This window comes from Etheostoma spectabile, chromosome 15 (genome assembly GCF_008692095.1).
Source record: "Etheostoma spectabile isolate EspeVRDwgs_2016 chromosome 15, UIUC_Espe_1.0, whole genome shotgun sequence".
NCBI classification, from domain to species: domain Eukaryota; kingdom Metazoa; phylum Chordata; class Actinopteri; order Perciformes; family Percidae; genus Etheostoma; species Etheostoma spectabile.
The window spans coordinates 34,228,672-34,255,045 of NC_045747.1; the positions used below are offsets into that span (position 1 = coordinate 34,228,672).

Genomic DNA, 26,374 nt, shown 5'->3' on the forward strand with positions numbered 1-26,374 from the left:
TTTTACAAGCTTTTTTATCAAATAAATCCAGACGGACAATGAACTGTAAAAATGGCGTCAGGGCCCAGAGGGTTAACCGCCATCGCCGCGTGACGCTCACTTTTTTCTGTCTAACCTCCGCCCCCACGCCCCCGAAAGGAGCGCCATCTGGCGGGGCCTGTACCCGGCTCACAGTCACCTGCTGGCCCCGTAGCGTGTTGGGAATTAGGAAGGCACAGGTTCTATTATTAGCAATTCATCAAAGATGTTTTATCAATATTAATAAAGTTATGAATTTGTGTCTTTAAACCTTGATCAAATTGACAAAGAATCAAAACCGGGGCACCACCTTGGAACCAGGGACCAAGAACTGACTGCATCTCATAGACGGTGTTCTCTTTGAAAATACACTTCTGATTCATCTGATTAATTTCTCTCATATTTATTGTTACTGTTATTACAACACATGTGCAAATAATCCCAAACAACTGCTCCTTAAAGTACAATAGAACTCAGTTAACTTCCAAATTATAAATTGTCAATCAATAGTTCTTCAATCAATACACATATTTTATTATTATTTATTTTATTAATCCTTTATTTAACCAGGAAGTCCCATTGAGATTCAGAATCTCTTTTACAAGAGAGACCTGGCCAAGGTAGCAGCCAAATCACAACACATACATAACCCAAGTTCATTTTCAAGGTAAAAAGTACAAAATGTTAAAAAACACAGTTAGACTCTCAAGAAAAACAAGAACATGTCTCCCATCACAACCTTCCTTGCAATAGTTTTAAATTCATTAATACATAAGGGTTTCTAACTTTAGTACTTTCTGTAGATTATCCCCCCCCAGGTGCTGAATAATAGAAAGCAGTTCTTCCTAATTCGGTTGCAACTCGTGGCTCGTAAACACGACCACTCGAGGAGCGTAGCTGAAGGTACCTGGGCAGACAGAGAGGAGATTACAGAGTACAGTGGAAGTCTCCAAGTATAGCTTTATAATAAAGATATACCAGTGTTGTTGTTCTACGAATTTTAAGTATGTCCCACCACCTAAATCATAAAGAATGCGTGATGGGTGAGGGACTTTGTATTTGTTATGAATCGTAGTGATGCATGGTAAACTGATCAACATGACGCAAGTGGAGGATGCGGCATGCATGTACATATATCTCCATAATCAATTACAGACAGAAAGTAGCTTCCACAAGTTCTTTCTAGCACTAAGTAAAACAGATTTGTTTCTGAAATAAAAGCCAAGCTTTACTTTAAGTTTCTTGACCAAGCAATAATATGTTCATTGAAGGAGAGCTTATCATCTATCCATATCCCCAAGTACTATATGAAGACACTCTGTCAATTGATTTCCCATCTAGGACAAGAGGCCATAATTCAAGTAGCTGTTTCGAGCTTTTGAAGACCATAAACTTTGTTTTCTGTGTATTTAAAACCAGTTTTAGACTCAATAATGTATTTTGCAATGTCTGAAATGCAGTCTGAAGTTCCTGCACTGCTGCTGAAATGGTGGAAGCCTGGGTGTAAACCACTGTATCATCAGCGTATAAGTGTAATTTGGCTTGAATATCTCTATCTAAATCATTTATAAAAATTGAAAACAGAATCGGTCCTAAGATTGATCCTTGAGGGACACCTTTGGTTATCTTAAGAAAATCAGATTTATAACCTTCAGCATAAACACATTGAGTACGATCTACAAGATAATTTTCGAACCATGCAACAGCCTTTTCACTTAAACCAACTGAACGTAGTTTGGTCAGTAACAATCCATGATCAACTGAATCAAATGCCTTAGAAAGATCAACAAATAATGCAGCAGAGTGTTGCTTCTTATCTAAGGCGCCAATAATATCATTTGTCACTAATGTAGCAGCAGTGATAGTGCTATGGCCACTTCTGAACCCTGACTGAAAATTATTGAAAATATTTTTGTCAGCTAAGTACTGTTTTAACTGTATATCCACAAGTGATTCCAAGATCTTTGACAGAACAGAGAGTTTTGATATTGGACGGTAATTATTCAGTTCTGATGAGTCTCCACCTTTATGTAGAGGGAGAACATAGGCTGCTTTCCAACTTTTGGGAATGGAGTTGGAAAGAAGACTCAAATTAAAAATATGCGCTATAGGCTCAGCAATCATATCAGCTGACACTTTTAACAGAAAGGGATCCAGATTATCTGGACCTGCAGACTTTTTGTGATCAATGTCTCTGAGAGCTTTATGAACTTTATAATATAATATAATTATAATATTTACTTGTACTACAACAAAGGCAATACAAGCACAGTGTGTGTGCATATATATATATATATGTGTGTGTGTGTGTGTGTATATGTATATATATGTATATGTATGTATATATATGTGTGTATATGTATATATATATGTGTATATATATGTGTATATGTATATATGTATATATATACACTCACCGGCCACTTTATTAGGTACCCCATGCTAGTAACGGGTTGGACCCCCTTTTGCCTTCAGAACTGCCTCAATTCTTGGTGGCATAGATTCAACAAGGTGCTGGAAGCATTCCTCAGGGAGTTTGGTCCATATTGACATGATGGCATCACACAGTTGCCGCAGATTTGTCGGCTGCACATCCATGATGCGAATCTCCCGTTCCACCACATCCCAAAGATGCTCTATTGGATTGGATCTGTGACTGTGGAGGCCATTTGAGTACAGCCAACTCATTGTCATGTTCAAGAAACCAGTCTGTGATGATTCCAGCTTTATGACATGGCGCATTATCCTGCTGAAAGTAGCCATCAGAAGTTGGGTACATTATGGTCATAAGGGATGGACATGGTCAGCAACATACTCAGGTAGGCTGTGGCGTTGCAACGATGCTCAATTGGTACCAAGGGGCCCAAAGAGTGCCAAGAGTGGGTAGCTAAGCCACGCGAGATCAAGACGGCGGATGAGATTTGAGATGAGATTTTGACACTGTGAGATTTGAGGCTCCTTGTAGTTTTACCAGCCATCTTGTCACAGGCAAAAACACTTTATAATGGGAGATTTATATATATATATATATATATATATATTTATTGATAATATATATATATATTTATATATATATATATTTATACATTATATATATTTTCATTTTCACCTGGCTATACACAATGTTTAGATCTGTTGTGGTATTTATGTAAATTAGCACATACATAATAAGATTATGCACCCTTTGCCCATGTTAAACTATTTCAAAAAACTTGTTATACATTTTTTGTTTGTCTTGATGTAAATAATCAACTCAGTAATTTTCATAGTCATATTTAAAGGTTAACATTTGTACCCTGTTCAGGTGAGAAAAGAAGGAATAGGCATATGAATAGGCTATATTTGGGCATTTTTAGAAACTTTCCCTTAGTGGGATTCTTCGGGGCTTTTTTTCCTTTCTCAGGATATATTGAGGATACACAATCAGTTGAGTTTGCTTCTGTTGCAGTTTGTTCATGGTTGACCCCCTTCTGATTTAAAATGACTGGACTATAGTCGAACGACTGGCAGCAAAATGGAAACTGACAGAGTTAAAGGTGATCGTCCTTCTCCTCCCTGCAGGGATTAAAGTGATTGGTGGAGTGAAGGAGCTCACCGGAGAGGAGTTTGGAGTCTACGTCAAACGGATTTTACCAGGTGGCCTTGCATCAAATGATGGTAAGTCCTGGATCCTCCGAGGGGACGTGTTCTTCTCATCATGTCCCAGGTGTACTTTTATGACTTTAATGGTAACCATTATCCAAAGAAGGCAGAAGTGCAAAGCATACAAACATGTAGGAAAATGCTACAGCTCTGATAGCGCGCTGCCTCCGATTATATTATCTTACTCCACAACCACCCAACCTCCATAAATAATAAATACCCCATGTAATCCTCAAACTCCTGGTTATTATTAGGGACAGGTCCCAAGACCCGGTTTTATTAGGAGCTCGGTTCCAAAATTCTCCAAACCTGAAATTCAAGAAGGACCGAACTTATCGATACTGCTTTCGAGGCCCGCAGATCATATAGAGTCATGTCTTGAGAGACAGAACGAGATTTTGGACACCACACTGGGAACGTGGTCGGGTCAGTAGGTCCTGCCCAGCATGAAAATCATGTAAACAAACCCAAACTTCTAATATGTCCCTGAAAGAAATGTAGTATAGTGACAGAAGAATGGCAGTTAGATTTTAAAATGCAGTTTTCATCTAAAATTTTCTTTCAACCAGCAAATGAAAGGTTTCGTGTTGCAGCCTTTCGCGATGCGTTCATTGCGCCAGTTGAAATTGCAATGACGATAAAAATAAACGATATATTGTGCAGCCCTAGTCATAACAGCGTGTTGTTTGCTAAGATGGACGGTTGCTATGGCTAGTTGCCGGAGTTGCCAGATTTTGCCAGATATTTATTTATCCTAAAAAAGCTTGTTGTTTGCCCTGTGGTATTTGGACTGCAGTTAGAACAGCAGAGCACTAGAAGGGGGACACAGGACTCAATTGTCACTCCCGTCCCATCCCGAGCCCACCAAAATACTCGATCACGTGACTGCCCCCCCCCCCCCAAAAAAAATTCTGTCCCGAGAGAAAGACTACCGAATCCCGTCCCGCTCCCATTGATGTTGTCAAAGCAAGTTATCAGACTCTGTTGCCTTAGTTTCCCAGGCGGCGTAGCAACAACGCAGGGGTTTCGATGTTGCCGGGTAGACCTCCCAGGACTTCAGAGGAACCAAAGAGAGCCATCTATTACTGCATTGTGCAGCTGAGTCGACCACACACATAGGCCTGTAATAGCCATAACTTCCCATTGTCTCTATGATTCAATAATCACACTGTGTAGTTTCCAATTTATTAAATAAATATTTTAAATTAAAAAAAAAATTTAAACAAAATGCCTCGCAAATCGTCCGACTCCTTCTCGTTCCGTCCCGCTCCCGTTGATTTCAGCGCTCTCTCCGTCCCTGTCCTGTTACCAACAGTGAGACGAGTCCTGAAACTTGTCACCCTTTACAGATCTGTACACATCCCCACTCCTCAATAGCAGATGGTATTTCCTGTTCATTCATAACTACACATGACCGTCCTCCACAGCGCTGCGGAGGAAGGTCTGGCTAGTCCAAATAGCATTCCAGGATGGGAGAAAAACCTGCTCTGGTTTATTGGCATTTCTTTAAACCAATCCCAATTGGACGGAGCCACAGTGCCTCTGCTAAATAGTCTCAGGAAGGAAGAAGTTTTGGTGGAACATGTGTACGTCCAGAAGTAGTTTTAGTCTTCAACAGAAACTCAGATTGGACAGATAGTCTAGCTAGCCTGTCTGATTTACCTGCAGAGATCTGAGGACCAGGTTAACCATGTCCTCATATGGACAGATATTCTAGCTAGCTGCTGGATTTACCCTGCAGAATCTAGGACCAGGTAACCATAGTCCTCAGATTGGACAGATATCTAGCTAGCTGTCTGATTTACCCTGCAGAGATCTGAGGACCAGGTAACCATAGTCCTCAGATTGGACAATAGTCTAGCTAGCTGTCGATTTACCCTGCAGAGATCTGGGACCAGGTAACCATAGTCTCAGATTGGACAGATAGTCTAGCTAGCTGTCTGGATTTACCCTGCAGAGATCTGAGGACCAGGTAACCATAGTCCTCAGATGGACAGATAGTCTAGCTAGCTGTCGGATTTACCCTGCAATATCTGAGCCAGTTAAACATAGTCCTCAGAAATCCAACAGAGGTTAGAACGCCAACACAAAGCGAGAATGTTGTCAATATAGACTACTTACATAGCATGAGTTTGTGAGCTGGAAATCCCCCAACAATACCTACACTGTGTACTAAAGAACTTTCTCTGCCCTGTGACAGGAAACCTGATGCCAGGGGACCAGATCCTGGAGGTGAACGGAGACAGTCTAGTGGGAGTCACAAGTGAAAGGTAGTCCAGTTAAGAGTCATTGCTTTAACCACATGGCTGACTGAGGGGACGTCCTAACAAGAATGTGACTGCGTTTTGGTTTCACAGAGCCGTGGACATCCTGAGAGCCGCCTCGGCCACCAATCTAATGCGCCTTCTCATAGCCAGAGACGAGGAGGCAAAGTAAGCACACTCTGTTCTCTGTGACTAACCACATCAGGTTTAGTATCGTTGTGTCAGTCAACTAAATCATCTCCTGTGGGTCCATGTAACCGGCCCTGTTAGACTCCCCCTACCAAGAGCCTGGGTCTGTCCCAGGTTTCTTCCTAAAAGGAGTTTTTCCTCTCACTGTCACACTATTTGCTTGCACTGGACTAGACCTGCTCTATCTGTAAATTATAGAGTGGTCTAGACCTGCTCTATCTGTAAATTATAGAGTGGTCTAGACCTGCTCTATCTGTAAATTATAGAGTGGTCTAGACCTGCTCCATCTGTAAATTATAGAGTGGTCTAGACCTGCTCTATCTGTAAATTATAGAGTGGCCTAGACCTGCTCCATCTGTAAATTATAGAGTGGTCTAGACCTGCTCATCTGTAAATTATAGAGTGGTCTAGACCTGCTCATCTGTAAATTATAGAGTGGTCTAGACCTGCTCCATCTGTAAATTATAGAGTGGTTATTAGTGGTTAATTATAGAATGCACCGGCGGCTTTTCTCACCTGCTACCACACAGGTAGCCAGTTTTCTCATTAATTATAGATTATTCACATAACAAATACATTTCAAGGCAAATATGTCCGGTCAAAACTGTGTATTCAAGATATATAAGACATGAACAGCGGTATTGCCAAGGCAACACTGATACTACTGATGCCAGAGGCCGGTAGTATTAGTGTTCAACCAGCTTTCTAATCTGAGCGTAACCAGTGGGTAAAAACAAGGTCAGTGCCAGCTGTCAGCGTCACGGGCCTCATTTCCCTCCAATCCACTTTAGACCACATGAGTCTCAGTAGGAAGTCGACAAAGGTAGCGGTGGATTTGCATATTTAAAGGAGCAAGGGCGTGTGTTGCATTTCTGAAATTCTGATATTTCTGAAAGCGTGTGGTATTTTCTGCCTGGAAGTAATCCTGGGTGACGAGGCCGACATGGGCGGGACCTGACTCAGCTGGCAGGGAGGATGCGAGAGCCGAAGATGGAATTAGCTCTGTGACACAAACCCCAGCAGATCCTAGTCTCAATATGTAGGACTTGAAAGTGAGAACTAGGGATACAGGATATGAGGAAAGCATGGGCTGCTAGCGTTGTTGAATATGGCGATAACGACGTTACTCGCCATAAATGCCAGTCGTAATACTGGCTTGTTGAATTTAAGAGAAATGAAAGGAAATCATTTCCAACAATCTTTTTTTTTTAAACTTTTATTTAGTGCCAGACACAGACATAAAGTGCATACAGGAATACAATGTCTTTTCTTTTTGATGAACTTAAATGAACAACAACATCCTCCCCAGACCCACGGTGCTCTTATAGGTGTAAAGTATATCCTGAATAAGTAAATAAAATGGCATACATGTAAAATAATAAAAAAAATAAAAGAATGAATAAATAAATAAATAAACTATGTAATGTGCTAATGTATCAAAGGCTGCTATTTGTTGTTATCTGTTATGGTGGAGTGTCTTAACCCTTGTGTTGTCTTCCCGTCAACCATGAAAAAAAGTTGTTGTTTTTGTCAACACTATTATCGTTTAATCGACATTTTTTGTCACTTTTTCAATGTTGTGGGTGCTTTTTTAAATGTTTTTTTTCCCAAAGTGATTTGATATTTTTAATCTTGACATTTACAGCTTATTTCGAAGGCCCATTGTTTTGTCATGACAAAAATGAAAATGGGTCAAATTTGACCCGAGGACAACATGAAGGTTAAGGTGAACAGATCGTTGGGGGGGGCAGCTACCTGCCGCTGGCGGACCAGAACAGAGGGGATAGTACATACTGTATGTAACCCTACAGTGGGACTTCCTGAGCCGGCAGCCTATCTAGATAGTTAAGTCAGCAATCTTGAATATTGAATTGAATATAAAAGAATGACAGTGCAGTTTTCTGCTGATATTTCCTTTCAACTAACACAAAAAAAATCCCTTGAGTGCACGTTGCGATGTGTCGCAGCCTTTTTGCGATGAGCTTATTGCGCCAGCTGCAATGAAGATAAAAAACCTCGATACATTGTTACATTGTGGAGCCCTAGTGAGAACTACTGTGTGTAGAAATCGAATGTGAGTGCTGACACACTCCAATGTAGTGACTCAAGAACCTGTAACGGACTGTAACTCTTCATGGTAATATGCGTATGTCAATGAGTGTCACTGTTCAGAGGCAGGAGTCTGGGCCACGTTAGTGATGTTGAGTATGGATGCGCCGAATCCAGATGTTTGGGGTTCGGCCGAATACCAAATCCACTGGTTGAGATTCTGCCGAATCCTCCTCCCGTCCTCAGGCCGTTACCTTCCTTTGCCGTCCCCGAAGCTGCTGCATGTCGGCTGCCGTCTGGAGAGTCCTTCATGCACAACTCGTATTCTTTCAGATGTTTTCATACCAAATGTTGTAACCACGGCGATGTTGTGTATTGTTTAAGGTCCTCGCCACCACGAGACAAATCGGCGTTGCAGATTGAACGTGTAGCTGGACTTGAATGGCCTTCTTTTGACTGGAAGTCCTGCCAAACATCACTTTTTCTGCTCACGAGTTTCCTTTTCATTTTCTTTAAGCCTACTGCATTGAACGCTCCACTTACGTTAACAGAACCCCCCCCCACCCTCTCTTCTACTCTCATTAATGGTCAAGCTATAGAAGTTGTGAAGCAATACAAATACCTTGGTATTATAATCGATGACAAACTCACCTTCGAGCCACAGGTTGACGCTGTCTGTAAGAAATCACATCGACGCATGTTTTTTTATCGTAAACTTTGTAATTTGAATGTCGATAAGACTTTTATGAGGATGTTTTGTTGTTGTTTTGTTGAATCTATTCTTTCTTTTGCCTTTGTGAGATGGTTTGGGTCCAATATATAGTTACGGTGTGTGGCAAGATCTCCTACAACCCTCTGACCGACTTAAACTCTGTCTATGAGACCAGGTCCCTCAAGAAGGCCCAGTCAGTCCTGGCCGACCCTAGTCACCCCCTGAACAGCTGCTTCATCTTGTTGCCGTCTGGCTGCGGATTCAGTCTAAAGCCTAAATGCAGGACAAACAGACACAAAAACTCTTTTGTCCCTGCTGCTATAGGCTTTTTTAATAAGTCAATGTGAGGTGTGGTCTTCCGTGTAGTACGTATTATTTTGTTTCTAGATGTATGCTGTTGTCTTGTATAACCTGTGTGTTATTTCAGTCACATGCTGCTGCACAACAAATTGCCCCTCGGGGATAATAAAGACTCCTTGAACCTTGAACTTTGAACCTTGAAACATCTTCCCGTAATCAACGGCGGCGTCATCACATCGACCAGCATAGCACGCCTAGTGCAAGTCAAGGGTTCGGTTCGGTGGGGAAAGATTCTTAGGTCCGGCAGAAACTCAGCCCCATCAAAAAGCCCAATATGCAGCTGAATCTGAAGCCCAACCCTGGATTCGGTGCATCCCTGATGTTGAGTGAAACTCTATGATTTCCTCCTGTCAGCAAAGTGGGGGGGCTGTTGTTATGTCCTGCAGGAAGAGTGGAGTTCAGTTGGCAGACGGGAAGCGAGCGTCTAGTAATGTCGGCTAGTTGACGAGATGGTTTCCTCGTTTTGGCGCCGGCTCAGGGGTAGAGCGGTCGCCTGCCAATTGGAAGGTTGGAGGTTCGATCCCTGGCCCTGCAGTCCCATGTCAAAGTGTCCAAGGGCAAGACACTGAACCCCGAGTTGCCCCCGATGCTACGCCGCTAGAGTGTGAATGTGTGTGAGTGTGTATCTGATGAGCAGGTGGCACCTTGTACGGCAGCTCCGCCCACAGTGTGTGAATGGTTCCTGGACTATGTAGAAGAGCTTTGAGTAGTCGTTAAGATGAGAAATGCGCTATTTAAGTACAGTCCATTAACATTTACAGTAATAAAACCATAACGTCTTGCCGACTGCTTATTGAGGTACTTTTTGAACCCAGCGAAATAACGTTGGTGGCAATCTGAATAGCAGCAGTAAATAATGAATACAAACAAGATACATAAACAACAATAAAAAGGTATTGCACGTCGCACTTCTGCGAGCCTTTGGATTGATGGATTCTCCCAGAGTGGTGTTAGCGCCAAGGAGTGGGGGGGTGGAGAGAGCTTGACCTATATGTGCTCCTGACAAGATCAGCCTTGTGTGTTAATCTGTGCTCTGCTTTAACTACAGGAGGAGAGTGAAGGGAAGGGGGGGGGGATTACGCCTGTCTAGCTGTCTGTCTACAGACACTTGCGTCGGGCTGCCGCGCTGCGCCGGGTGCAAGATAGGGCCCGAAGTCTGTTTGTTTACATGTTAGGATGCAAAGTTGCCTATATAATGAATTAATGCAATGTAAACCCTAGGGATGCACCCACTGTGAAATTCTGGGCCGATATTGATGTTTAAAATAATAATTTGGCCGATAGCCGACACCGATGTTCTAGTTGTTTCTTCTTTTGTTTAAGAGTTACAAAGAAATATTAATTATGAGTCATTTATCCATTCATTTCGCCATCTTTGAATGAGCACAAATTCTATCATAGAAACAGCTGGGCTGAGTGTAGGCCTCGGGGGGGTGGGGGGGGGGTCGTACGGTATGGTTTGGGAACCGGTAGGTCACTAGTTCACATAGTCCACATATAGACCAACGTATGGCGTGTGCACTGGTGCCAGTTCACCTCCCTTGACCCTGCTCGGGGCGCCTTTCACTGCCACCCCCCCCCACTCTGACATCTCTCCATCAGTGCACGTTAAGGTCCTGGGCATATGTGTATTTCATATTTCCTGTGTGTAATAACCAGCTGTGGAGGAAGTATTCACATCCTTTACTTAAAGGGATAGTGAACCGCTGGAAAGATGAATAAGTATTAAATTATGTCATTTATGTAGTAGACATGTGAATTTTGTTTTAGAAGTTAGCACCTTCTAGACCGAGAAAAGCCAGAAAATGTATTTTTGGCTCATGTGGATGAAAGACAACAACTCCCAGAATGCACTTGCTTCGCTTCCCTACGAGTCCACTCCCAAGCCACGCCTACCGAAAACAGACATAATAGAAAGTCAAGTCAACTTAAATGTGTTTTATTGTCATTTCAACCATAAACAGGAAAGTGGTGTATCACATTTAAAATGTATAAAAAGGACAAAGGAAACAGGCTACATTTAGTGCACACACATTAAAGGCTCCGTAAAGTTCAGCTTATGCTATGGTGGCATGGTGTCTAACACCGAGCATAAACACAGATCTGGTACATCTGTACCAATGTATCCCATTAGTACACATGTGTGGTAGTTTCAATGCACATAATTGTAAGTTATTTGATGCTGAAAGTGAAAGCATGCTAGCGACGCGTAGCTTCAAGATGGCTGACACTCGACTCGCACCGGCTAGTGACAGTCCCTCCTCTGATGACGCTAAACGGCGATTTTTGCGTCATTGGAGGTTTTTTCCAGAACCACAATACAGAGAAATCTAGTCTCAGGAGGACATAAGGGAGGGAAGCACGGACATTCGAAAATACTACCGGGATTCTACTGATACAAAGCTTAATGCTAATTGGTGAAGTATCCCTCTAAGCAGAAGTACTAATACCACACTTTAAAAAAGTCCTGCATTGAAAATGTCAGCTACTTAAGTTAAAGTATCATCAGGAAAATGTAGTTAAAAATATTAAAAGTAAAGAACTCTCTTCCCATTGTAAGTGTAAAGGATCCAACCAGTTATTGATGGTTAGTTTCTAATCATCATCAGCTCGTCTTACAGGGAGGTGTGTTCAGGTGCATTCTGGGTGAGCTGGTCTTACAGGGAGGTGTGTTCAGGTGCATTCTGGGCGTGCTGGTCTTACAGGGAGGTGTGTTCAGGTGCATTCTGGGCGTGCTGGTCTTACAGGGAGGTGTGTTCAGGTGCATTCTGGGCGTGCTGCTCTTACAGGGAGGTGTGTTCAGGTGCATTCTGGGCGTGCTGGTCTTACAGGGAGGTGTGTTCAGGTGCATTCTGGGCGTGCTGGTCTTACAGGGAGGTGTGTTCAGGTGCATTCTGGGTGTATTGCTATCTTGAGGCAGCAGGAAGTGATTACGCCATTAACCAACAAAAACCTCTAAAGTCAATAACGCAGCATTTCATTGTTATTTTAACAGCACAGCACACACACTATGCTTGTCACACACACAGGGACGCACAGCAACACACACACACGCAAAAGATTAAAAATAAAAATATTATGGTACAAATCCGCCATCCTAAAAGCAATGCTCCAAGGTCCAACTGCATGTTACACCCTGAACACACCTCTGATTAATGAAGACACTAAGTCCGACCCTTTAGGACCATGGCCTGTCTGTGGGGATCTGGATCCCTTCCTTAACGCTGTATGTTGTTGATCTTTCTCCCCCCCCCCCGATGATGTCCAGTCATGAATGGACCAATCATCTGCTGCCGCTGTTATGAAAGAGTTGCACCCTGAGGTTGTCTAGTCAGTTTGTGCTGACCAGGAACAGTTTGTGTCCCTATTTTCCACTCAGCCAAAGTAATGGTTTATCGTAATCTGCTTAGAAACGGCATATTGAAATCATCATCTACAGGGGATATCATATGATTTTTGATTTTTTTTTCATTCCTTTCATGGCCTGCCCAAAACCATGACAATAAAAAAGACTGTTGGCCTTCTACGTCACATGTGTGACATGCAGATACAGATATTGTGCGAAAAAACAGCATTTTAGTGTGCATTCAGTTTATTCATTCATTTCTGCCCTTTCCTTGTCCTGCAATAACGTTTTCATATCAGGTTTTTGAAAACTTTTCACAGATTCAGAGTATCTGACATAATATGATCTATTCCAAAGATCCAAATGAACTGTGTCTATAGATTCTAGCATTATACCTACCTATGTCAGTTTAAAGGTGCAGTAGATAAGACTTATAAAACTATCTTTCTGTCATATTTGAAAAAAAAAAATCTGGCTCCACTTACAGCCTGTAGTGCGATTTGCAAAAATCCAACGCTCCCTGTTGAGATGCACCAATCAGGTCCGGGAGGGGGGTGTCTAACTGCGTGTCAATCAGTTTTCATGCACATGCATTTCATAGTGTCTGCCCCTCCCCCTTCCCTGCATACGAGCTGCAGATAGGTTTCCTCCCCTTCCCCTCTCTTCACACGCACTCTATCGTGCACAGCTATCCATGTGGGGGGAGGGGCTTAGGAGACTGTTTGGGCTTTAGCAGAAAGATGGGAGGCACTGAGAAGTTGTCGATGTTCAAAGGTTTTGGCTGAGTCCTGGATCTTCCCAACCCCACCCACAGCACCTTTTAATGTATGCTTAAACACCTGTAAATATTAGATAATAAATTTTATTGTGTATATATATAGAAATACCTTTACATCTTAGTATAACCACTAAAACAAGTATAGTTTATTATGTTAAATCCTAAACTCTTTCTCTTGTGGTTTCCCTGACTAGGAAAGAATTTGCAGAGTTGCTGGAGAAGTATGGATCTAATGGTAGCACAGGATCAACGCGCAACTCTCCCATACAGCAAGGTAGGCAAATCCCTACTTAGTCCCCTAGCATGACACATTACACATTCTGTTTTTTTCCCCTCAAGCAGTAACTGTAATCTAATGTGGGCATACCTCCTGCGCATGTACTGTATGTATGTGAAATAAAATTTCTCCTGTACAACAAGTCTTATATGCCAAACAATGCCTAAATGGGATCATCCTACAGTTTATTGTAAAACACAAACAGGACCTTTCTGCAGTATATAGAGTAGGGTACTAAGCCTGTAGGGTAGATGGAGTAAGTCTGCCTTTAAAAATGGCTTATGACAAGTGCAGTTGTCCATCACACAATTGCCAACATCTGTTTCAGCGGGGAGGAAGGCAGCCAGCTGGTCCAGATTTGTTAAAACACGGCTTCGGCACATGAGCAGCCTTGTGGGCTCTGTGCAGGGTGTCGATGCATCAGGGTGCAGCTGTAGAGTCAGATCCATCTCAGGATTAACGACCGCACACAGAAGGATTCGCAGCTATTTTTGTGCGTGTTGAAAAAGGTTGTTGAGAGTCTCGTTTTGGCTTGGAGGTGGAGTGGTTAGCCCTGCTGCCTCGCAGCAAGAAGGTTCTTGGTTCAAATCCAGGTCGTTCTGGGCCTTTCTGTGTGATGTCTATGGGTTTCCTCCCACCATAAAGACATGCGCGTGCAGTTAGGAACTAGCCGATTGGCTAACACTGGTGTTGATTAATAAGAAATGTTGATTAATAATATATAAATAAATAAGATAAAGTATGACTCCTCTGGCTGAGCAAGACACTGAACCCCAAGTTGCTCCCTGGATGCTGTGTGTGTGTATATATATATATATAGACATACATAGCTGTCCCCAGCTCATATTACTAGAATCAAATGTCACTACATTTTTCTCTGTGTGTATGTGACAATTAGGAATAAAGTTAGTTTTTTGATCATACACAGTATAAATCACAAAATGCATTTGTGAAGCCTTCCGTGCACGATCATGTGATGTGACTCCATATACTGTACATCAGCTCCACAATGAGGATACATGGATTTATCATGTATAATATAGATTAACATATAGATATAAAGATGAAATTTGTAATGTTTACAGTATGGTGAAACACTGAGACTGGCAGAGTTACCGTGGTTGGCTCTACACATGAGATTAAGATGATTTACTATAAAGGCCGGGTTATGCTTCAGAAGAATTAGCTTGTACGACGTGTTGTCCGACCCTGTTGAAAATCAAAAGCCATGCTGGAAGGTGGGGAGAAGAGTCGGTCGTCGTGGAGATGGGGAAGAGGCAATAATCGTTGAAACATAGAGATAACGGCACACCTTTCAGGCAGTCTGGTTGGCAGAAACGGTTGTGACAAAGAGAGCTCAGGGAGACACTCCCACCCAGCTGCCCAGTCCTAAAGTAGTTGGGAATGTCGGATTCTAGGTTTGGGAAAGTTAGAGTTATCGTCAGCCACACCCTCCTCTAATCCATCATCAGGAAGCTGTGGGGCGGTACCCACTCCTAATCACACGCAGCATGTTAGGAACTGAAACGAAACGGCACATGTCCTCCACCAAAAGAAGTCCTTCAAAGATCTATAATGTTCAGCCTTTAAAAAACAAAAACATTTCTGGGGCATATTGTGGCTGCTCTGCTGTGGTTTGATCAGCGTATTGGGTCTTACTCAGTGCTTAGAGTCACTCAGGCTTAACCCTTGTGTTGTCTTCCCGTTAACCATGAACTTATCCTTCCCGGTCAAAATTGAAAATTAATATTTTTTTGGGGACTTTTCCGATGTTTTTGTTGCTTTTTCTGATTTATTTGTCACTGTTTCCAGCTCTTGTTTTTTTTGTTTTTTTTAAACCTGAGCTGGTTTAATAACAGTTTTTTTTTTATTCTTATTCTTGGAATTCATGGTCAACAAACCTCATTTAGATCAAATGATTCATCCGTTTTTAGTTAAAAAGGCAGAAATGTTGAATTATTTTGACTAATAGTTAAGATCAGAGGATGTTGAGTGGATCTCAGATGGGTAGACGTCAAAGTTTAGTCCGGATACTCTTTTAAAACCGTTAAACAAAATAATTCAAATGCTAAAAGACTACATAAAACCCCCAAAAATTCAAGGAAAGTAATGTTGCATGGAATCATCCATGTTAGTTTTGGGCAATTCGGTTGAAAGATATCCATATTTCTGGTATAAAACACTTAGAAACGGGTCAATTTTGCCCCAAGGACAACACGAGGGTTAAGAAAGGTTTAACAGGAACAGGTTTTCAGGGCGGGGCCTCAGAGCCAGCAGCAAATTGTTGAAGACTTACCGTACAGTATTTCTGAATTCTATAACATTTATATTCCCTTCCCTTATTTCCTAATAAAACACAATCAAGAGAACATCATGTTTGCTTACTACCCTTCATCTTAATAATATCTTATCGGTATAAGTAATTGTTTAAATATGCATCTAAGACCATGTTGACATGTTGATTTTACACCTCGTAGCAAAGCCCAGGTTAATGACAGTCTGTCTTTCGTGTGTTTTTGTTCTTTCTTGCCATTTCAAAGGAGGCCGCTACCTGGAAAGTACATCATCTGGTTCGTCGTCTCGCTCCCAGAGTCCTTTGCTGTTGAGCCCAGCGGGCTCTCAGAACATGTACAACAATAGTGGACCCATGCTGCGCTCCCTCAGGTGAGACTCTTCTGGACAGGATTCCCATCAGCCACCCCACTGCTCTTTGGGAAGCCATGAAAGCTAAGGTCGGCAGAATCCCCCGCCTGTCTAAACTAACACCAAATTTATGTAATTTAATTTCAATTTACATACGAGAGCCAACAATTCCCCCCCTCCCTAAGAGCAAGCATTTGGTGTGACAGTGGTGAGGAAGAAACCATGGACAGAACCGGACCTTTGGTGGGCGCCCATCTGATGCTGCCAGTAGCAGTGGCAATAATAGGAACAATAAAGTTAATAGTATTATGATTATTAAGTATAATTCAATAATGGCAATTTCAAATATTTGGATATTTTTGTTCTCCATATGTTTTACAATTATATATTTTTTATATTAAATTCAAATCCGAATCATTCCGAATTCAAATTGGTCACTCTCTAAAACATGGTCAGCTGGTCGAGACCACTTAAACCAAGACCAAGTCGTCACCAAGACCAGCGCTTTGAGTGGTTGAGACCAAGACAAGACCGAGACTTTAAGGGGTTGAGACCGAGACAAGACCGAGACTTTGAGGGGTTGAGACCGAGACATGACCGAGATTTTGAGGGGTTGAGACCGAGACAAGACCGAGACTTCGAGGGGTTGAGACCGAGACAAGACCGAGACTTCGAGGGGTTGAGACCGAGACAAGACCGAGACTTCGAGGGGTTGAGACCGAGACAAGACCGAGACTTTGAGGGGTTGAGACCGAGACAAGACCGAGACTTTGAGGGGTTGAGACCGAGACAAGAGCGAGACTTTGAGGTATTGAGACCGAGACAAGACCAGATTTGTGTTTGACAGCCAGAAATTCATCTGATAAAAAAACAACTTATAACAATATTTGAGCTGTAATTCATTTTTTATAAACAATTTTTAAGAATTTTGTCCAAGATGCGTACTAAGCAGTGTCCATGGGAATGTAATGGAGACAGTTATATTGGGTATATCTATTCTGCAATGTCTTCCTACTTAGAAGTCAATATATACACCAATACAGATACATTAGTGATTATAATAACACTAATATCGGATGATTTATAACTTTTACTCTGCCTGTGGCTGTGCTGAAGTATGACAGCAATGCCCTAGAGGCCTGATAAAGGTTCATGTTTACCACAGGCCCAAATCCCTGGACACGGGGGACCCGATGCACCTGACCGCGCCTTCATTCACGAAAATAGAGCCCCTTATCTTTCCTTCAGAGGCTGATGTGTGTCTGTCTGTGTGATCTCAGTCATCCAGGGGAAGGAGTGATCCAGCTCATTTCAGTCCCGAGATCCAGCGGTCTGGGCATCACCTTAGGAGGAGGCTCCAACAGGCCCGACGGCCCCGCGGTCTTCATCCAGGAAGTGCTGTCTGGGGGAGACTGTCACCGGGTAAGACATGAACCCACCAGCCTGGAATACACTGCACATATTAACAAATGTTTTATTGAGTTTTTCAATTACAATTCAATGATACAAAACAAGGCACATCAATAAGTACAAATAGGCATTTGAAGATATTCCAAATATACTGTTAGAGGTGTGTTTTACCGCCATGGTAACACACCGACTCCCATTTAAGAATAAAAATAATAATATTAAGGAGTGACTAACAAGTACATGCACATATGGATACACTGCATGCAGAATGCCCCCACCTTCCAAAATATGATCAGTGATCTTATTGAAAGTAGATAAGAAAGAAAAATGAAAAAAGGAAACCGGTGGACTACAAAGCCACAATAAAATCCCCCCCCCCCCTTCCAGAAACTGCATAAATGAGCCCCAAATCTTTACAAAAGTGTTATGTTTCCCCTTAACAACGTATGTAAGTGTCTCTAGGGACTAGGCATTTGACCCAGCTTTGCCTGGTTGGTCTGTGAACAGATTTCCATAACGGTGCAATTTTATGTTTAGCTACAAGAAGACAAAATATTACCATATTCTTCCTGCTGTTGTTTAGTGTACAGCTCGCTGGGAGACACCCAAAAATACAACGTTTGGGACATAGGGGAGGTTGTTCATTGATAAACATAGATATAATTGGAATGATCTCTTTCCAAAATTCTTGAATGAGGGTGCATTCCCAGAGGCAGTGGAACAAACTACCCTTCCGTGTACCACACTGAATGCGATGCAGTAACTCTGGGGTAATGCATGTTATTGCTGCTGTTAGGGTCTGCCACGTTGGCCGGTAGCCAATGAGAATTGAGTGATCCAGACGTATTGGTAAGCAGGGTACGCAGTTGCTTACTGGCCCGGACCAATCAGGACAGGAAGACAGTAATTGACCTATCGCATTTTCATTACTCGCGACAATCCCAGCAGTCCCATGTGCAGCCACTGACCAATCAGAAGTGAGAACGGGTCAAATTTATATTCTTGTTTCTGAAATGAAGACGAGACGTGTGTGAACGTCTCACCAACAAAACGTAAAGCGAAGACTTCCTGCCAACATGGAGACATTTACATCAATGTACACCGTAACCTTTTTTTCACCATAAAATGGCTGAAAGTTGCTGCTGTTTCAATCCTGTCAACTTGCTGGGGGTGGGTGGGGATGTTAACGCGACTGACACGCGCACACACATATACACACACAACACACACAGTGGATGCAAAAACGCAGTTTAGATGTACAGGTGACCTAAATTGAGGACAACTATCATCCAGGAAGGTGCACTGATAAGTTCAAGTCCAATAAGTCCTTTATAAAACCGGATGAATGTGTGTCCCAGCCCCCCCCCCCCCCCCCCCCCCCCCCCCCCCCCACCCCACTACAGCACGTGATGATGGCGCATGTCCCCTATTAGGCTCATAGAGACACTGCAATTCCTGTTTTTCACCTTTATGAGGCAAAAAAAGTGTCTGGGAAAGAGTGACAATGACCGCCAGACCGCCACTGTAGCAGGCGGTCAAAAAAGTCAACTTCACGCCCCGGTTAATTATGCATCTTCATGTTAGCACAGCCTTGCTTACTCACACAAGCAGCAACAAGACACATTCTCAAGGACTGTGGTTGACAGAGGGCTCTGCACATCTAACTTGACTTCCTTCCTTTTGTTTTGATGATGTTCCCATGGTAGCAGCCATGCTTCTGATTGGATGAAGTGCCTGAAGAGGGTAGTGCTTTAGCAGGGATCTGGAAAAAAAACGTGATAGCATAAAACTAAATCAGATCGATGTCTGTAGCCTACCACCAAATTCCCTACATGGTTGTATGGTAACAACAGTATAAATCACGTTGTCGCTTGAGGAAGCTGATACATCGGTGGGGTGTGCTCACTAGATCCTGTATCCCTTAGCACTGAGTGGAGGACCACTGGGATTTCTGTATAAAACATGACTGAGATGGATGTAGTGAAGGACTACTTGTATGGAAATAAAGTGAACAACATGGAGGGAGGTAGAGGTGAGACAGAGGGGGCGGAGCAGGAAGTAAAGAGTGCATGTGCAGACCTCTGCAGCTTTGCCCTTAGGTAAGTGCAAAGTAGTGCTTAGTCAGGCCTCAGGTCACGGGCTGACGATGCTGTTTCTGTGACTAGCTGTCCCATAACAGCCGGTCCTCTCCTCCCACATAGTGGTCCCAAACATATCTATGACCTTCCAGACACGCTTTAAATCAAACATACCTTTCAATGTAGTGACAGTCCTGACCAAGACATGCTGTAAAACCTCCCAGTTATTAAAGTGGTTCGCCTGTTTCCTTCTTCCAAAGTGTTGCAAAACACCAGGAGAAATGCCAGGATTTATTAAAGAAAATTATGACTTTGTTAAATGCATGCCAAATTAATCAAATTGCCTCCTAATATGACCGGTTGCAGTGCTGACAACCATCGGAGCATTTAAAGGTCCCACAGCATGAAAATGTCCCTTTTATGAGTTTTTTTTAATATTAGTATGAGTTCCCCCAGCCTGCCTAGAGACATCATGGCTTTCAAACAAGCAACATGACAGTTGGTCAAGGCCACCCCAGTATTAGGGACCACCAAGGTCTACATAAAAGAGACTTCAGATACAGTATTAGGGACCACCAAGGTCTACATAAAAGAGACTTCAGATACAGTATCAGGGGACCACTAAGGTCTATATAAAAGAGACTTCAGATACAGTATTAGGGGACCACTAAGGTCTATATAAAAGAGACTTCAGATACAGTATTAGGGGACCACTAAGGTCTATATAAAAGAGACTTCAGATAGAATGAATAGCTGTGGATGTGGGGAGGGGCCCATAGAAAATGTCTTTCTACAGGGCCCAGGATTTTGTCCTAAAAGACAGAAGACTGAGTATTTCTCTGCTTATTGCAATGTCACCTTGACTGAAGGGAATTACCATAAAACAACAAACATTACGGTCCGGTCTGTTCATTAAATCCTACTGAATATTTAGGAGGTCATGCTGGATTAAACCCTGTTTTTGTTGTTTCAGTGTCAGTGTGGCTGTATCAGAGGAGTCTCCTAACAGACACTCTACACAGGGTGGGAAGGTTAGGCATCATGCCAGGCGTCTGTTAGGGCATCACACACACACATACACACACACACACACCTGCACCTACGCAATGACACAAATATATAGTTTATTCATGTGTGTGTGTGTGTTTTTGTTCTTTTTAATTGGATTTCTTGACAAAAAGAAAAGGAGAGAATATGGCCCGTCTTATAGATTAAAGGAGTCCTATTAGAGACAGTTTTCAGGTTTATACTTGTATTTTGTGTTTCTACTGAACATGTTTGCATGTTTTAATGGTGAAAAACATTCTATTTTTATTTTTCTCATACCTCTGTCTGAGACGGAGCACAGACTGTTAGCATGTGGCTACATGTAGCAGGTTATGTAAAGTCTGCTTGGATTGGTCAGCTGGCCTACTCTGTTGTGATTGGCCGACCAAATTGAAAGAAGCCACTGGGCGGGCTCTGCCAATGGGAAGCGCATATTAAAAATCGGGCTGGATTTCTCAACCAGTGACATCACTAATGGAGGAATTTCAAACAGGAAGTGCTGTCTGTGGGAGAGAAAGCTCGACTTGGAGCAAAAAAAAAAAAAACAACAAAACTATATAACACACTAAAAGACAGGAAAAATATATATTTTTTTTAAAGCGTAATAGGGTCTCTTCAAATACGTTTACCTCAGGTTTGGCCTGAACATGAACATGAACAGGTCTCCTTTAAAGCTGCAGTAGGGAGTTCTGAGAAAACGTGGACTTAGCCTAAAAATTTGAACAAGCACACCTTACAGGTCCCTCCCCCTTGCTCTCTGCTGGCTACAGCCCCCCCTCCACAGCTCCTCCCCCACAGCGGGGCCTGCCGTGAACGCGCAGGCTAGTAAGCAGGGCCACCGATGCTTTCCACATCCTCATGGACAGTACGGGGGATTTATTCTGAGGAGGGTATAGCTTATGTAAAAAAATTTTTTACATAGGCTATTTATTTCAATAAAAGGGTTTAAAATGATTTTTTTATGTAATCGCTCATTTGTGAGAACAAAAGTAGCACTTTACACAGTACATCACTAAATTACCTTTTGGATCTAAACTTTCAGTAGGAATGATGAATCAGTGAGGAAGCTCAATAAGCCAAGGAATAACAACATCTTAGAAATATGTCTTAGGTTTTATTTTGCATATGGGTAAAATAAATCAGCTTTTTTTGCAAAGTACTCCTGCACAAGGAAATACTGAACATTTTGATTTGGACTGAAAGACGATTCCTTCACGTGCCTCTGTGTCTGGGGCCATGTCTGACCTGTTGAAGGAGCACAAAGAATTTGTGTCAGACATTTGATTTACAAATTACATCCTGAGGGGGAAGAAAACGTGTTTAAAAATAATCAAAAGTAGAAGTCTGCCTTGCCAAACGATGATGGGGACAGCGCACAATTAAAGTAGTTTCACCATAGCTACATTTATTGTGATCGACAAAAAACATTTTGGCTTACTAAATGTAGGCATCGAAACAATATTACTTATACTGAGGGTGAAGGAGTTAGCAGGTAAAGTTAATCTTCACCTGCTACAACATTCCTGCCGTGCTACAAGCTAACAAGCTAACTGTTAGACTTAGCAACAAGCTAGGGAGTAAACTGAGATTTGCGCTATCACCAGTGTACTGAAAGTGTACTGTAACCATCGATATCTTAGTTGTGTAGTTCTTAAAAAATGAAACAAATCAAGCAAGGACACTTACATGTCAAGCAGAAATGTGGCTAACGCTAGTTCTGAATCCGTGTTGAATCCTTCCAGGAGGCGTAGCTCCCTCCACCTCTAAAAAGCCGCTTCGATGTTGACCCTCGTTTTATTTCGGGCTCGGTCTGATTCTTTCTTTTTAGCTCGCTTTTCGTCATCGGTCTTCTTCTGTTCGCCCGTCTTTGTTTTCCGAGCAGGTGTCACTCGAGAAATTGGCAGTTTTCCTGAAAAGTTGTTTCTCCGCGATTAGCACAGCTGCAGTGCACTGGCAATCTTGAGCTCGAACGGCGGTACGCGCTGTGCGGGGGAGGGGTATGAGCAGCGCGTACACGAGAGTGATTGACACTGCTAAGACAGTCCTCCTGGCTCTGATTGGCTGTTTCTGACCGGGAGCGGTGTATTTCTGCAAGTGGCAGTAGGAGCACAGATTATCTGTCTCATATTCTACTGTCAGGACATAGTGACAGTTTTAACAAATATGTAAAAAAATACATTTTTACAAAAGTTACCTACTGAAGCTTTAATCCCTTAATAATTATTTATATATTTTTCATTTCCTGAGAGCTGCTGGCTATATGTTGGTGTTGTAAGACCCAGGAATACACTGGTGGAAGCTTTGGGATGGATATGTGGGCAATGCCTGCCAAATGATATTTTGAGAGTGTTTCTATCTTAGTTCTAAATAAAGTATTCCACTTTGGTGAGTGTGAGGGAGACCTTTTGTTTGGCTCCAGTGGTAATTCACACCTCATTTAAATAAAGGACCATTTATAATTGCAAGGTGAGAAAGGTGCCTGGGACCACGGTCCTGACCAAAAAAATAAATGTTGGTCCCATCAAAAGAGGTGGTCTCGGTCCGGACCAGACTGAACCATGGTTCGGTTTGTGTGCAGTGTGAAAACCCTTTTTGGATGGTTTGGACTTTTGCACCAATTACAGGAAGTTAGGCAACTACGTACCATAGAAGAAGAAGAAAAGAATTGGAAACCCAACTGTTTAATTATAATTTTATAATTTATTTAACTGTTAATTTCAATTTGACAAGGTCCTTTTTTGCACTATAAGAACATGCCTTTCTCGCGAGTACTGTGCTTGTAGTTGGTGAGGATGTTGCTGCTGGTAGTAATACCATAACAGGGATAGGGATTTGAAGCGTAGGGTTAATTCTGGCAGAGCACTCAAGTAGCACTCACTTTTGCATTATCTGATCGGCATCAGCTGTTCCTTTCATGCCTCACCATCACTGGCACATTCATGATTAATTACCGCTAAGCGCTAATGGCTACAACATACGCCGAATGCATATCCCAGTCGTCAGCTGCTGGTGGTGTGCAGATACAGTATATTCATGCAGATACCTGATACTTTTTTTAAGGGGGGATCACTCTTCACCTTGCCCAAAATCTTACATAACGATTTTCTGGAAATGGCCAGTGTATCACTACTATCAGATATGATAATAAGTCATGTTACCAGGAACATGAAAACAGCACGTCAGCAAAAATGAAAATGATACATGAGATTTGAATTAAATTGGCTAAAATGTGCAGAAACGCTGGCCTGGTCCTTAAGCCATAACAGTCTGCCACGTTTTAGACTGAAGATAGACTGCTTATATTATTAAGTAAAAAGAAGAAAAAGAAAAAAAGTAAATGACCAAAAATTTGGTAAATACAGTGTGCAAACAGCAATATCAGGTGATGAGAATATCCCCGGAAAAACTGAATTAGTCTGTCAAATAAATACACACGCCTTCTTCCTTTGTCGGCTACAATCTATTCCTCACGAGACAACAGATTGCAGCCAATCACATTCTCAGCAGACCGCATGATACGCTGTGCCCTCGTCCTTAGCGGAGGCAGCGGCCTACCAGAGGGAGATGGAGCAGGAAGTGCATCCTCTGCTGGACTTCCTGCGAGATGATAAAGAGATTCTTCACTTTACAGACGTGTTTGCAAAGCATTACCTTAAAGCCACGCTGCACTGTGTTGCCATGGCCATGGTTAACTGCGATAGTAAACTGCGATCCTCCCTTAGGTAGGCCATCGTAGAGACATTTTTTCAATGGCACTGGCAAATGAGGTGGTATAGGACGAGAATGCTCGTATGTTTGGGATTGCCAAAAATATACACGGGGAGTAGCAGAGAAGAAATATCTGAAAACCCATGTAACTCACTCCGATGGCCTCCCATCTGCCAGGAAGTAGAAGAAAGGGAATTAGAAGGATGATGTTGAATCCGCACCGACCTTCCCAACTTAGCGTGATCCACTGAAACCAACCTTCACACCCCTCTTCTTCCTTTTCTCCCGCTTCCTCTGCTTCTCTCTCCCCAATCCCATCCTCCTCGCCTCTCTGTCCACCCACTCACCGTCAACTGTGGGCAGTTCGCCAAGGAAGAAAGGGAGGAGAACGAAGGGGGGAGACTTCAGAGCACACAGGAATATGCATGTGTATGTGTGCTTGAGGCTGTTTCTTGTTGCATATGTTTCGCAAGGTTTTACATTATTTGTATTCAAGATGCCAGTGAGGGACAGTAAATCACAGAGAGCCCCTCAGGGCTAAGAATATATCCCATGATCCCTGTTGGAAGTAGTTTTAACGCTGGTTTGTACCTTTTAGTAAAAGATGTACAAAGGGGTTTCTAAGAGTAAATTTTTGTTGCAAATTAAAGTTGGATTGTAGTAACTTACGTGCTATGGCTGTGGTACGTGTTTAGTTAAACCAGACAGTCCCATCAACACCATATAATAATAATAATAATAATAAGTTTACACACCCAGGCTAAAGTTGATTAAAATGAGGAAAAAAAATCCATCTTTTTTTCTTAATGCCAAAATTAAAAGAATTAAGAAAGTCCAATCTTTTGAGGACAAACATTTTCTTTGTGAATGAATAAATGTTGTTCCTTAAAATACAGGGGCATAAGTATAACACCCCCCTATGTTAAAATACAGGGATAAGTATACACCCCCTATGTTAAAATACAGGGGCATAAGTATACACCTCCATGTTAAAATACAGGGGGCATAAGTAACACCCCCCTATGTTAAAATCCAGGGCTAAGTACACCCTCCTATGTTCAAATACAGGGGCATAAGTACACCCCCTATGTTAAATACGGGCAAGTATACACCCCCATTGGTTAAAATACAGGGCATAAGTATACACCCCCCTATGTTAAAAATACAGGGGCATAAGTATAACCCCCCTATGTTAAAATACAGGGGCATAAGTATACACCCCCTATGTTAAAATACAGGGCGATAAGTATCACCCCCCTATTTAAAATCCAGGGGCATAAAGTACACCCCCCTATGTTAAAATACAGGGGCATAGATACACCCCCTATGTTAAAATACAGGGGCATAAGTATACACCCCCTATGTTAAAATACGGGGCATAATTACACCCCCTATGTTAAAATACAGGGGCATAATAATACACCCCCTATGTTAAAATACAGGGGCATAAGTATACACCCCCCTATGTTAAATACAGGGGCATAAGTATACACCCCCCTATGTTAAAATACAGGGGATAAGTATACCCCCCTATGTTAAAATACAGGGGCATAAGTATCACCCCCCTTGTTAAAATACAGGGGCATAATACACCCCCCTATGTTAAAATCAGGGGCAATAGTATACACCCCCTATGTAAATACAGGGACATAAGTATACACCCCCCTATGTTAAAATACAGGAGGATAAGTATACACCCCCCTATGTTAAAATACAGGGGGCATACGTACTACACCCCCCTATGTTAAAATACAGGGACATAAGTATACACCCCCTATGTTAAAATCCCATAGAGGCAGGCAGATTTTTATTAATAAAGACTAGTTTTTTAATGGATCAGGATACTATGCATC

The 26,374-nt window shown here is 42.3% G+C and overlaps 1 protein-coding gene across 5 annotated transcripts in view; it reads left to right on the plus strand.

The window, feature by feature from the left end:
* Nucleotides 1–26,374, plus strand: part of si:dkeyp-72e1.9 (syntaxin-binding protein 4) — a 127,167-nt gene that overhangs the window by 67,444 nt on the left and 33,349 nt on the right. For all 5 annotated transcript variants that reach the window (XM_032536882.1, XM_032536884.1, XM_032536880.1 and 2 more), the window contains 6 exons: nucleotides 3,580–3,675; nucleotides 5,861–5,930; nucleotides 6,018–6,092; nucleotides 13,553–13,632; nucleotides 16,176–16,299; nucleotides 17,559–17,700. In XM_032536882.1, coding sequence (XP_032392773.1) covers nucleotides 3,580–3,675; nucleotides 5,861–5,930; nucleotides 6,018–6,092; nucleotides 13,553–13,632; nucleotides 16,176–16,299; nucleotides 17,559–17,700 — 587 coding nt within the window. The remainder of the gene's footprint in view (nucleotides 1–3,579; nucleotides 3,676–5,860; nucleotides 5,931–6,017; nucleotides 6,093–13,552; nucleotides 13,633–16,175; nucleotides 16,300–17,558; nucleotides 17,701–26,374) is intronic.